The sequence below is a fragment of the Hyla sarda genome, chromosome 11 (assembly GCF_029499605.1).
Source record: "Hyla sarda isolate aHylSar1 chromosome 11, aHylSar1.hap1, whole genome shotgun sequence".
Classification (NCBI taxonomy): Eukaryota; Metazoa; Chordata; class Amphibia; order Anura; family Hylidae; genus Hyla; species Hyla sarda.
This window is the reverse complement of record NC_079199.1, coordinates 102,252,357-102,262,948: the sequence shown is the minus strand read 5'-3', so window position 1 is coordinate 102,262,948 and position 10,592 is coordinate 102,252,357. Positions and strand designations below refer to the sequence as shown.

The 10,592-nt window shown below is 41.0% G+C and overlaps 1 protein-coding gene across 1 annotated transcript in view; it reads right to left on the bottom strand.

The window, feature by feature from the left end:
• Positions 1-1,321: 1,321 nt before the first annotated feature.
• The window catches only part of RMDN3 (regulator of microtubule dynamics 3), a 31,993-nt gene continuing 22,722 nt past the window's right edge, over positions 1,322-10,592 (bottom strand). Inside the window, exons 9-13 of the mRNA XM_056547104.1 lie at positions 9,235-9,312; positions 6,657-6,755; positions 6,516-6,569; positions 4,837-4,917; positions 1,322-2,857 (exon numbers count right to left, since the gene is read on the bottom strand). Of these exons, the coding sequence (XP_056403079.1) occupies positions 2,804-2,857; positions 4,837-4,917; positions 6,516-6,569; positions 6,657-6,755; positions 9,235-9,312 (366 nt within the window). The 3' untranslated portion in view covers positions 1,322-2,803. The remainder of the gene's footprint in view (positions 2,858-4,836; positions 4,918-6,515; positions 6,570-6,656; positions 6,756-9,234; positions 9,313-10,592) is intronic.

Here is a 10,592-nt window from a genome sequence, read left to right as displayed (position 1 = left end):
TAGTTGTGAAACTACAACTCCCAGCGTGCACTCCTCATCCCCGTGTACACTACAAAATTTATTCTGCAGAGGGACACTTGCCCGACCCTTCTCTCCTCTGACATCTAGAGTCAACAGAGAGTCGAGAGGCCATCGTACACATAGATCAGTGTTTTCCCAACGAGGGTGCCTCCAGCTGTTGCAAAACTACAACTCTCAGCATGCCTGGACAGCCGTTGGCTGTCCGGGCACGCTGGGAGTTGTAGTTTTGCTACAGCTGGAGACACCCTGCTTAGGAAACTCCCTTCTAGTTGCAGCGGAGTAATAAAAGCTGCACATAATCTGACAGAGAATAAGAAATTCCTGCTTCCTCCCCCCGAGACGTCTTATCGTCCATGTCAGGTTACTGTGTTATTATTCCTACCAGACATGATGGATGGGGAAGGTTTATAAGGTTCACTTGTCACAGCGTCAGTGCGGAAAACCCCCCCCCCAAAAAAACTTATGTAATGTAATTATGGCAAAACCTAAACTTACACAAGTAATGGAGCATGTGACGTCCCCGACATGACTGATGGGCCGGAGCGTCACCTTTACTCAGCAGCAGATGTGAAGGAAAAGAACAATAAGTCTTCCTGAAGTGTCAACCGGGAATGTGGCGGTCCGACTCCTACGGGATTCAGGCCGCGTTCACACGCTCAGGTTTTTAATTGCAGGAATGGATCTGAAAAGAAGAGTAATCTCAGTCTTTCCTCAGTGCCCTCCATTCATGATGTGTGAACACGGCCTTAAAGGGGTACTCCGGTGGAAAACATTTTTTTTTTTTTTAAGTTAAAACAGATTTGTAAATTACTTCTATTAAAAAAAATCTTTACCCTTCCAGTACTTATTAGCAGCTGTATGCTACAGAGGAAATTATTTTCTTTTTTAATTTCTTTTTTTTGGTCTTGTCCACAGTGCTCTCTGCTGACACCTCTGTCCGTGTCAGGAACTGTCCAGAGCAGCATAGGTTTGCTATCGGGATGTTCTCCTGCTCTGGACAGATCCTGACACGGACAGAGGTGTCAGCAGAGAGCACTGTGGACAAGAGAAAAAAGAAATTCAAAAAGAAAAGAATTTCCTCTGTAGCATACAGCTGCTAATAAGTACTGGAAGGGTAAAGATTTTTTTAATAGAAGTCATTTACAAATCTGTTTTTTTTTTAATGTATTTTTTTTTGTTTTAAATCAACTGGTGCCAGAAAGTTAAACAGATTTGTAAATTACTTATTAAAAAATATTTAAAAAATATTTACCCTTCCAGTACTTTATAGAAGCTGTATGCTACAGAGGAAATGCTTTTCTTTTTGAATTTCTTTTTTTGTCTTGTCCACAGTGCTCTCTGCTGACACCTGATGCCCGTATCAGGAACTGTCCAGAGTAAGAGAAAATCCCCATTGCAAACCTATGCTGCTCTGGACAGTTCCTGACACGGACAGAGGTGTCAGCAGAGAGCACTGTGGTCAAGACAAAAAAAAAAGAAATTCAAAAAGAAAATAATTTCCTCTGTAGCATACAGCAGCTAAAAAGTACTGGAAGGATTAAGATTTTTTTTATAGAAGTAATTTACAAATCTGATTAAACTTTCTGGCACCAGTTGATTTAAAAAAAACATTTCCCACAGGAGTACCCCTTTTAAGGGGGTACTCCACTGCCCAGCATTCAGAACGTCTTGTTTCGAACACTTGGAGCGGGCGGCGGGGTCGTGACCTCCTCAACGCAAGTCTATGGGAGGGAATATATACCTTATGCAGCAGCCGTCACTGCCAATATCAATCAGTGCTATGATGTGGGAAACCCAGTGACACCAATGTTAAATCCATGCGGCAGAACTTTTTTAAAAAGCAAATTTCGTAGTGTGAACGGGGGCCTCAGGAACTAAAAGTATATAGGAGTAAAATCTGACTAATATATTGTTTTTTGGTCACACAACATACAGTAAACTTTTACATCAGAATAAAACAATTGTTCCCTCGACGTGTTTTGCTCCTTAGGTGTCTTCAGGGGTCATAAGCTGCCATATTGTGGAAAGCTGCTGTGGCCCTCCAGATGTTGCAAAACTACAACTCCCAGCATGTCCGGACAGCCGTTGGCTGTCCGGGCATGCTGAGAGTTGTAGATTTGCAACATCTGTGGGTGCCACCGTTTGGAGACCACTGACCTAAGCGCTGTCGCTAATAAGATTTTTATCATAATACGGCACAAAATCACAACAGATAATAAAATGGAATTGTTCTTGCGGCAAATAAGAAAAAAAACTATAAAAAAAAAATTCCAGTGAAAAAAAAGGCAGTGTAAATTAATTTCTATTTCCTACCTCTTAGGGATGGTAAAAAGACACATTATTGGGTTCAAAAACAACTTGAAAAAGTCGCCTCCGATCCGTCCTCACCGGGTTATGTCCCATCTATATCCTCTGAGCGCAAAAGGCATAAAAGCAATAGCTATAGGTTAAAATCATAAAGTAAACGTCAATTTTTTAGTTTCAGGTTTTTTACTCCCAATGTCAGTTTCTACTAAGGCACTAAAATGGAAAATTTCCACCAAAGGGCCTGTATGTAGCTGCTGAGGTCAGAGGTCACGGCGTACAATGACCCCTAAATCTATATATTGTGTGTCATCCCGGAAAAATCGGGAAAATAGAGTCTACACAGGAACAAATCACTGTACAGAGGACGAGGCCTAAAACCATGGATACGGGGGAATATACCCCCTTATCATATAGGACTGGAGTATATAGCGTTATAAAAAAACTATAATCCGGGTCACGATGCAGACCGATTCCGTTAGGCGGTGATCGCCGACATCATCTCCTCAATGGTGGACGCCATTTTTTTATCCTGTAGGAACAGAAAACAATGGATTTAATTCATTAGTGTATTTATATAATTTAATATATGTATTGATATATTTATGTATTTAATTTAATTTATGTATTTATATATTTAATTTATATATTTATTTATGTGTTTATATATTTTATTAATTAATTTATATTTAATTTATAAATAAATAAATACATAAAAAATATATAAATTAAATATAAATTAATAAATAAAATATATATAAACAAATATATACATAAATATATAAATTAAATATATAAAAAATAAACACAAATATATAAATACATAAATATATGAATTAAATAAATAAAATATATTTTTTTATGTATTTACATTTTATTTATTTATTTAATTCATATATTTATGTATTTATATATTTGTGTTTATTTTTTTATTTTTTCTTATATATTTATGTATTTATTTATTTAATGTGTTTATTTATATATTTTATTTAATTTATTATATTTATTTATGTATTTATTTATTTATTTATATACATATTCAACCCCTTAAGGACCAGGCCAATTTTATTTTAGCATTTTCGTTTTTTCCTCCTCACCTTCTAAAAATCATAACTCTTATATTTTCCTCCACAGACCCATATGAGGGCTTGTTTTTGGTCATCAATTTTACTTTGTAATGAAATCACTTATTTTACCATAAAATGTACGGCGCAACCAAGCAATATTATTTATGTGGGGAAAAAAACGGCAATTACATTTTTGTTCTGTTTTCACGCTGTACACTTTCCAATAAAAAATGACATTTTCTTTATTCTGTGATTCAATACGATTAAAATGATCCCCATGTTATTTGCTTTTCTATAATTGTAACGCTTCAAAAAAATCTCAAACCACTTAAAGGGGACCTCTCATCAAATAAACTTTTGATATATTTTAGATTAATGAATGTTGAATAACTTTCCAATAGCATGTTAATGAAAAATATGCTTCTTTCTATGGTATTTTTCCCGATCAGTCCTGTCAGCAAGCATTTCTGACTCATGCTGGAGTCCTAAACACTCAGAGCTGCCAGCCTGCTTTGTTCACAGCCAAACAGGCTGTGAACAAAGCAGGCTGGCAGCTCTGAGTGTTCTCCTTTGTGAACAAAGCAGACTGGCAGCTCGTAGTGTTTAGGACTCCAGCATGAGTCTGAAATGCTTGCTGCCAGGACTGGTAGGGAGACCCCTAGTGGTCATTTCTTCAAAGTGGAAAATTAAATAGAAAGAAGCATATTTTTTAATAACATGCTATTGTGAAGTGATTCTGCATACATTAATCTATAATATATCAAAAGTTTTTTTGATGAGAGGCAAACTTTAAACAAAATTAGTGAAATTGCCCTATTTTTACCACCTATAACCTTCTCATTTTTCCGTATACGGGGCGGTATGAGGGCTCATTTTTTTGTGCCGTGATCTGTAGTTTTTATTGGTACCACTTTTGCTTATATTTTACTTTTTTATTTATAATTTTTTTATTTTTGGAATAAAATGTGACAAAAAAGCAGAAATTTTGGACTTTTTCTTTTTATGTTTACGCCATTCACCGTACGGTATAATTAACATTATATTTTGATAGTTCGCGCATTTTGGGGTAACATGGGAAAAAGGGACCATTTAGATTTTTATTGGGGGAGGGGATTTTTCAAATGATAAAAAAAAAAAAATTAACACTTTTTATGTCCCCATAGGGGACTATCTATAGCGATCCTTTGATTGTTAATACTGATCAGTGCTATGCATAGGACACAGCACTGATCAGTATTATCGGTCATCTTCTGCTCTGGTCTGCTCGATCTCAGACAGGAGAAGACGACCCCGGGAGACGGCCGGAGGCGGGTGAGGGGACCTCCGGCCGCCATTCTGGATGATCGGATCCCCGCAGCAGCGGAGACCTCTGGTATATAGGAAGTAGGGCACCATGGTATATAGGATGTCTGTAAGATGTTTTTCAAAAATTCTCAATACTTACCTCCTGTGTGCGCTCAGGAAGTTCTGACGCCAATTTCAGCCAGCGGGCGGCCTCACTTTGGTTCCCCAAATCCCTGTAACACTAAAAAAAAAAATAAATAATAATCACAAAAAAATGTAATAAATGAAGCCTGATCTTAGGTGTGAACAATTCTCCTGCTAAACAAATGTGTGAACATGGCCATACACTGGATATCCTGTTCAACCCCATCCACTTATAATAGGGTCTGTCAGATTTTAAATGGGCGCAGTCAGAATAGAAAACTTTTTCTATGTCTTACTATGTCTTGTCTCGAATATACTTCATAAGAAAATGTAATCTCCTGTTTATAGAAATCATGGCTTATAGAAAAGACCACTAGGGGTCCCCATAGCATCCAGATCATAATCCTGTTCGGCTGCAGCATCATCTTTGTCCCGGCTGAAGCACAGGCAGGGACAAAGTCCAGGAAGTGAGGACAGGACTAGCACTACTCTGTGCTCACTCCTGTCCTATCAGACTTCAGCATGAAAACAGAGAGGAGGGGATTACAGAGCAGCCTGCAGTGATTGGAAGTAGAGACACAGCACAGCTCAGAAGACTCAGGGAGTAAGTGAATGCATGGTGAGTGAGGGTGGGACTAGTACGCCTCTGTTCTCACTCCAGTCCTATCAGACTGCAGCATGAAAACAGATAGGAGGGGGTTATAGAGCAGCCTGCAGTGATTGGAGGAAGAGACCCAGCACAGAACAGCAGACTCAGGGAAGAAGTGAATGCATCGTGAGTGAGAAGGGACTAGCACTCCTCTGTGCTCACTCCTGTCTTATCAGGCTGCAGCATGGAAACAGAGAAGAGGGGGTTACAGAGCAGCCTACAGTGATTGGAAGTAGAGACACAGCACAGCTCAGCAGACTCAGGGAGTAAGTGAATGCATGGTGAGTGAGGGTGGGACTAGTACGCCTCTGTTCTCACTCCAGTCCTATCAGACTGCAGCATGAAAACAGATAGGAGGGGGTTATAGAGCAGCCTGCAGTGATTGGAGGAAGAGACCAGCACAGCACAGCAGACTCAGGGAAGAAGTGAATGCATCGTGAGTGAGAAGGGACTAGCACTCCTCTGTGCTCACTCCTGTCCTATCAGCATGAAAACAGAGAGGAGGGGGTTACAGAGAAGCCTACAGTGATTGGAAGTAGAGACACAGCACAGTTCAGCAGACTCAGGGAGGAAGTGAATGCATGTTGAGTGAGGGTGGGACTAGTACGCCTCTGTTCTCACTCCAGTCCTATCAGACTGCAGCATGAAAACAGATAGGAGGGGGTTACAAAGCAGCCTGCAGTGATTGGAGGAAGAGACACAGCACAGCAGACTCAGGGAGGAAGTGAATGCATGGTGAGCGAGGGAGGGCTGAGTGCTTGCCACAATCCAACAACAATTGTGCCTATAAGGCACTTATTCCCTCAGTGCTTGCCACAGACACACCCCGTTCCTGAGCAGTGGATGTCAGAATGAGTGAGCAGCAGAACAGAGGGAGTTGTAAGCCAAATACAGAAGCTAGACACATAAAAAAAGGCATGTAAAGCATCTGCATGACCTAGTGAAGAACATATAGAAGTGCAGGACAATATTAATCAAGAGGAGGATCGGATGGAGAGTCGCTGCGGCCAGGGACCCCGGGACCCACCCGTCCGACGAGCACTTACTTTTGCTATGTAAACTCTTAAGGCCTTGGAGAATCCTGGTGACAGCTCTTCAGCCTTTATAGGGGGAAAAAAAGAAGCAATAAATGATGTAAAACAAAAAGAGTATTAGAAGGACGGCACAAAACCTGGTCCGGCACCTACCTTCAGGAGGTTCTGTAAGGCCTCGTCCACAGTAGCACTTGGTGGCGTGTCATAAAGAGCCGAAGCCGTTTTCCTCTCCAGCCAGCCGAGGTGAGAGACCTGTGCCATAAAGGTCATATTAACATCAGATGGTCATATACATGCAGAGGAAAGGACACGCACAACACTGTATTGGACTATATCAGTGTTTCTGACCAGGGTGTCTCCAGCTGTTGCAAAACTACAACTCACAGCATGCCCAGACAGCCAACGGCTGTCTGGGCATGCTGTGAGTTGTAGTTTTGCAACAGCTGGAGGCACTTCTGTTAGGAAAACACTGGTATATCAGCTCAGCTATTTAGCTTATCACACTTTCTCCGAAGGCAGAGCTTCCATCCCTGTTCCCCCTCGCCTCCAGTCTGCTCAGGACCAGACGAGTGATGTAAAGAGGGGGATCTCATATTACTGCTCATTAGATTTTAAGACAACCGGGAACCTGTTCTGATGAAAACTACTGTGACTGAGAAAAGCTTTCTGCAGTGTTATCTAATAGTAGCAGTAATATGATCACCCCCTCTTCACATCAATGGTCTTGTCCTGAGCAGACAGGAGTGGAGGGGTAGAGCAGGGACAGGAGCTCTGCTTTCAGAAAGTGTGACATAACACAGCTACAAGGGGAAAAAGCATAGCGGATATGGAGCTTGGCACTCTCCCTTGTAGCTTCACATCACTGGTCTCGTCCTTGGCAGACAGGATGGGGGGCAGGGATGAAGCTCTGCTCTCTCCCTTGTAGCTTCACATCACTGGTCTCGTCCTGAGCAGACAGGATGGGGGGCAGGGATGAATCTCTGCTCTCTCCCTTGTAGCTTCACATTACTGGGCTCGTCCTGAGCAGACAGGATGGGGGGCAGGGATGAAGCTCTGCTCTCTCCCTTGTAGCTTCACATCACTGGTCTCGTCCTGAGCAGACAGGATGGGGGGCAGGGATGAATCTCTGCTCTCTCCTTGTAGCTTCACATCACTGGTATAGTCCTGAGCAGACAGGATGGGGGGCAGGGATGAAGCTCTGCTCTCTCCCTTGTAGCTTCACATTACTGGGCTCGTCCTGAGCAGACAGGATTGGGGCAGGGATGAAGCTCTGCTTTTAGAGAGTGTGACTTTATGTCACAGCTACCAGAAAGAGAGCAGAACTGATATGAAGCTCTGCTCTCTCCCTTGTAGCTTCACATCACTGGTCTCGTCCTGAGCAGACAGGAGGAGTGGAGAGGGCAGGAACGGGAGCTTTGCTTTCAGAGAGTGTGATGTGATAGTCACCGCTATGTGTCTTAGAACATGACTGGGAATGTATGCCAAGTCAAAATGTAGACAGCTACAAAACTGCAACTCTTAGCGCTATCCGGGCATGCTGGGAGTTGTAGTTTTTTTAAACATCTGGAGGACCACAGTTTGGAGACCAAAGTTTTACGCTATTGCAACCCTTAATTTTTGGCAGCAGACTAACGTATACCAAAAAGAGGCCCCAAAAAAAACAACTAACTCTTTGGCCTGTGGATACGTTCAGCAAGTAGATCAGAAGCTTTACGCTAAACCTAGGGCGCAAACGCAGTGTGAACGCAGCCTGAGAGGCACGAAACTAAACTTTCATTTACCCTACAGGAAAGTACGATCTCTCCATTTATAGGTCGCCGGCCCCTATCAAAACATCTGCTAAAAGCGACTCAGCAGAAAACATGAGGTCAACCCTAATCTCAGCGTAAATTTACCGTCCCCGAGGAGCTCGCAATCTAATGTTCTTATCCCGGACACGCACATTAGGGCTGATAAAGCCGTCTGTACTGTATGTTCCCGGAGTAAGACAAGAACCTACAAACACTGTGCAGATGTTGTCCCTGGTTGGATCTGAACTCAGGACCCAGCATTGTAAAGCAATATATATTTATTTATACATTTTTAAGTTTATTTTTATTAATTATTTAATTAAAATTTTATTTATATAATACATTTTTAGTATTAAAATTTATTTATATTAATTATTTTATTTGTTGATTTTTTTTAAATTAATTTATTTATTTTCTCTCTTATTTATTTATTATTTGTTAATGTTTTTATTGTTTCTTTAATATTTTTCTTTATTATTGAATTACATTTTTTATTTCATTTTTTAACATTCATTTATTAAAATTTTCTTTGTTTATTTTAATTTCTCGCACTTAATTTTTTCTTTAATATTTTTCTTTTTTTAGATTTATTATTTTCTTTGTTTATTTTATTTCTTTTACTTATTTATTTTATATATATATATATATATATATATATATATATATATATATATATATATATTTATAATATTTTTGTAATTTTTTTAAATTTTTTATTGTTTCTTTAAAAAATTTTTTTTGCCAGTTTGTCTCCTGGGTGGCAAAAACCAGGAGCCTCTACAGCAGAAGTCTCCAAACTGCGGACCTCCAGCTGTTGCGAAACTACAACTCCCAACATGCTGGGAGTTGTAGTTTTGCAACAGCTGGAGGTCCGCAGTTTTGAAGACAACATCTGGTAGCACCTGACGGGGGGGGGGCTGTTCTTCTACTTCGGCACGTACCTCGTAGCACCAGCGGCCTAGCAGGTAGTAACACTGCGGATCGTTCGGCTGTAATAGGATCGCCTTCTCGATATGTTCCTAAAAAACACAAGATAGGAATGTATTTGTGAACATTTAAAAAGTCATTAAAATAAACATTTTATCATATAATTTTGCACAGAGGTCAAATATTAAAATTGGTTGCGGTCTCGGCTTGGACCTTTGGGATATGTTCACGCTGAGGGATTAAAGAGGAATTAAGTTTGGCAAAAAATGCAGCAAAATTTTGCAAATTTCTGCTTAAAGGGGTATTCCAGGCCAACATTTTTTTTTTATATATATCAACTGGCTCCGGAAAGTTAAACAGATTTGTAAATTACTTCTATTAAAAAATCTTAATCCTTCCAATACTTATTAGCTTCTGAAGTTGAGTTGTTGTTTTCTGTCTAACTGCTCTCTGATGACTCACGTCCCGGGAGCTATGCAGTACCTATGGGGATATTCTCCCATCATGCACAGCTCCCGGGACGTGACATCATCATTGAGCAGTTAGACAGAAAACAACAACTAAACTTCAGAAGCTAATAACTATTGGAAGGATTAAGATTTTTTAATAGAAGTCATTTACAAATCTGTTTAACTTTCCGGAGCCAGTTGATATATATAAAAAAAGGTTTTGCCTGGAATACCCCTTTAAGGGTTTGTTCACACTACGGGATCTCTGTTCGGAATTCTGCTCAGAGAGTCCCTTAGCATTGAAGTGAATGGGTCTTAGCAGTGGCGGAAAGTTTCGATGCAGAAATTTGCATTCTGAGAGAATGAACTGTGTGCCAGAATTATGCGCCAACTGCATTGCCGTCAATGGTGACAGCGCAGGTCCATGCGGTGGCAGCACGGAAAGTTTTGATGCAGAAGTTCTTTTTAAAGGGGGTACTCTGCCGGAAAACATCTCAGCTGATGTCTGATCGCGGGGGTCCCACGATTTCTAAGCCAGCAGCGGCGTCGGCGTCCAGAACATGGAATCTTAGAGCTTCCGTGTTCGTGACGCCACGCCCCATCCATTCATGTCTATGGGAGGGGGCGTGACGGCTACGTAGTAGCCGTCACGCCTCCTACCATAGACATGAATGGAGGTGGGGTGGCAGCCGTGTTAGCCTGTCATCCGGCACGGAGTGGAGTTCGCTCCATGCAGCGGATGACTGGGGTGCCGCAACGGAGATCACGGGACTTCTTATCCCCTAACCTTTGGACAAGATGTTTTCCGGTGGAGTACCCCATTAAAAGCTCTACTTTCTCTATACACGTCTACACAGCCTATAGTAATCTCTTCAGCAGACTGCCTTGTATCTGCTCTCCTCCCTCTCTTCAGCCTGTGTGAG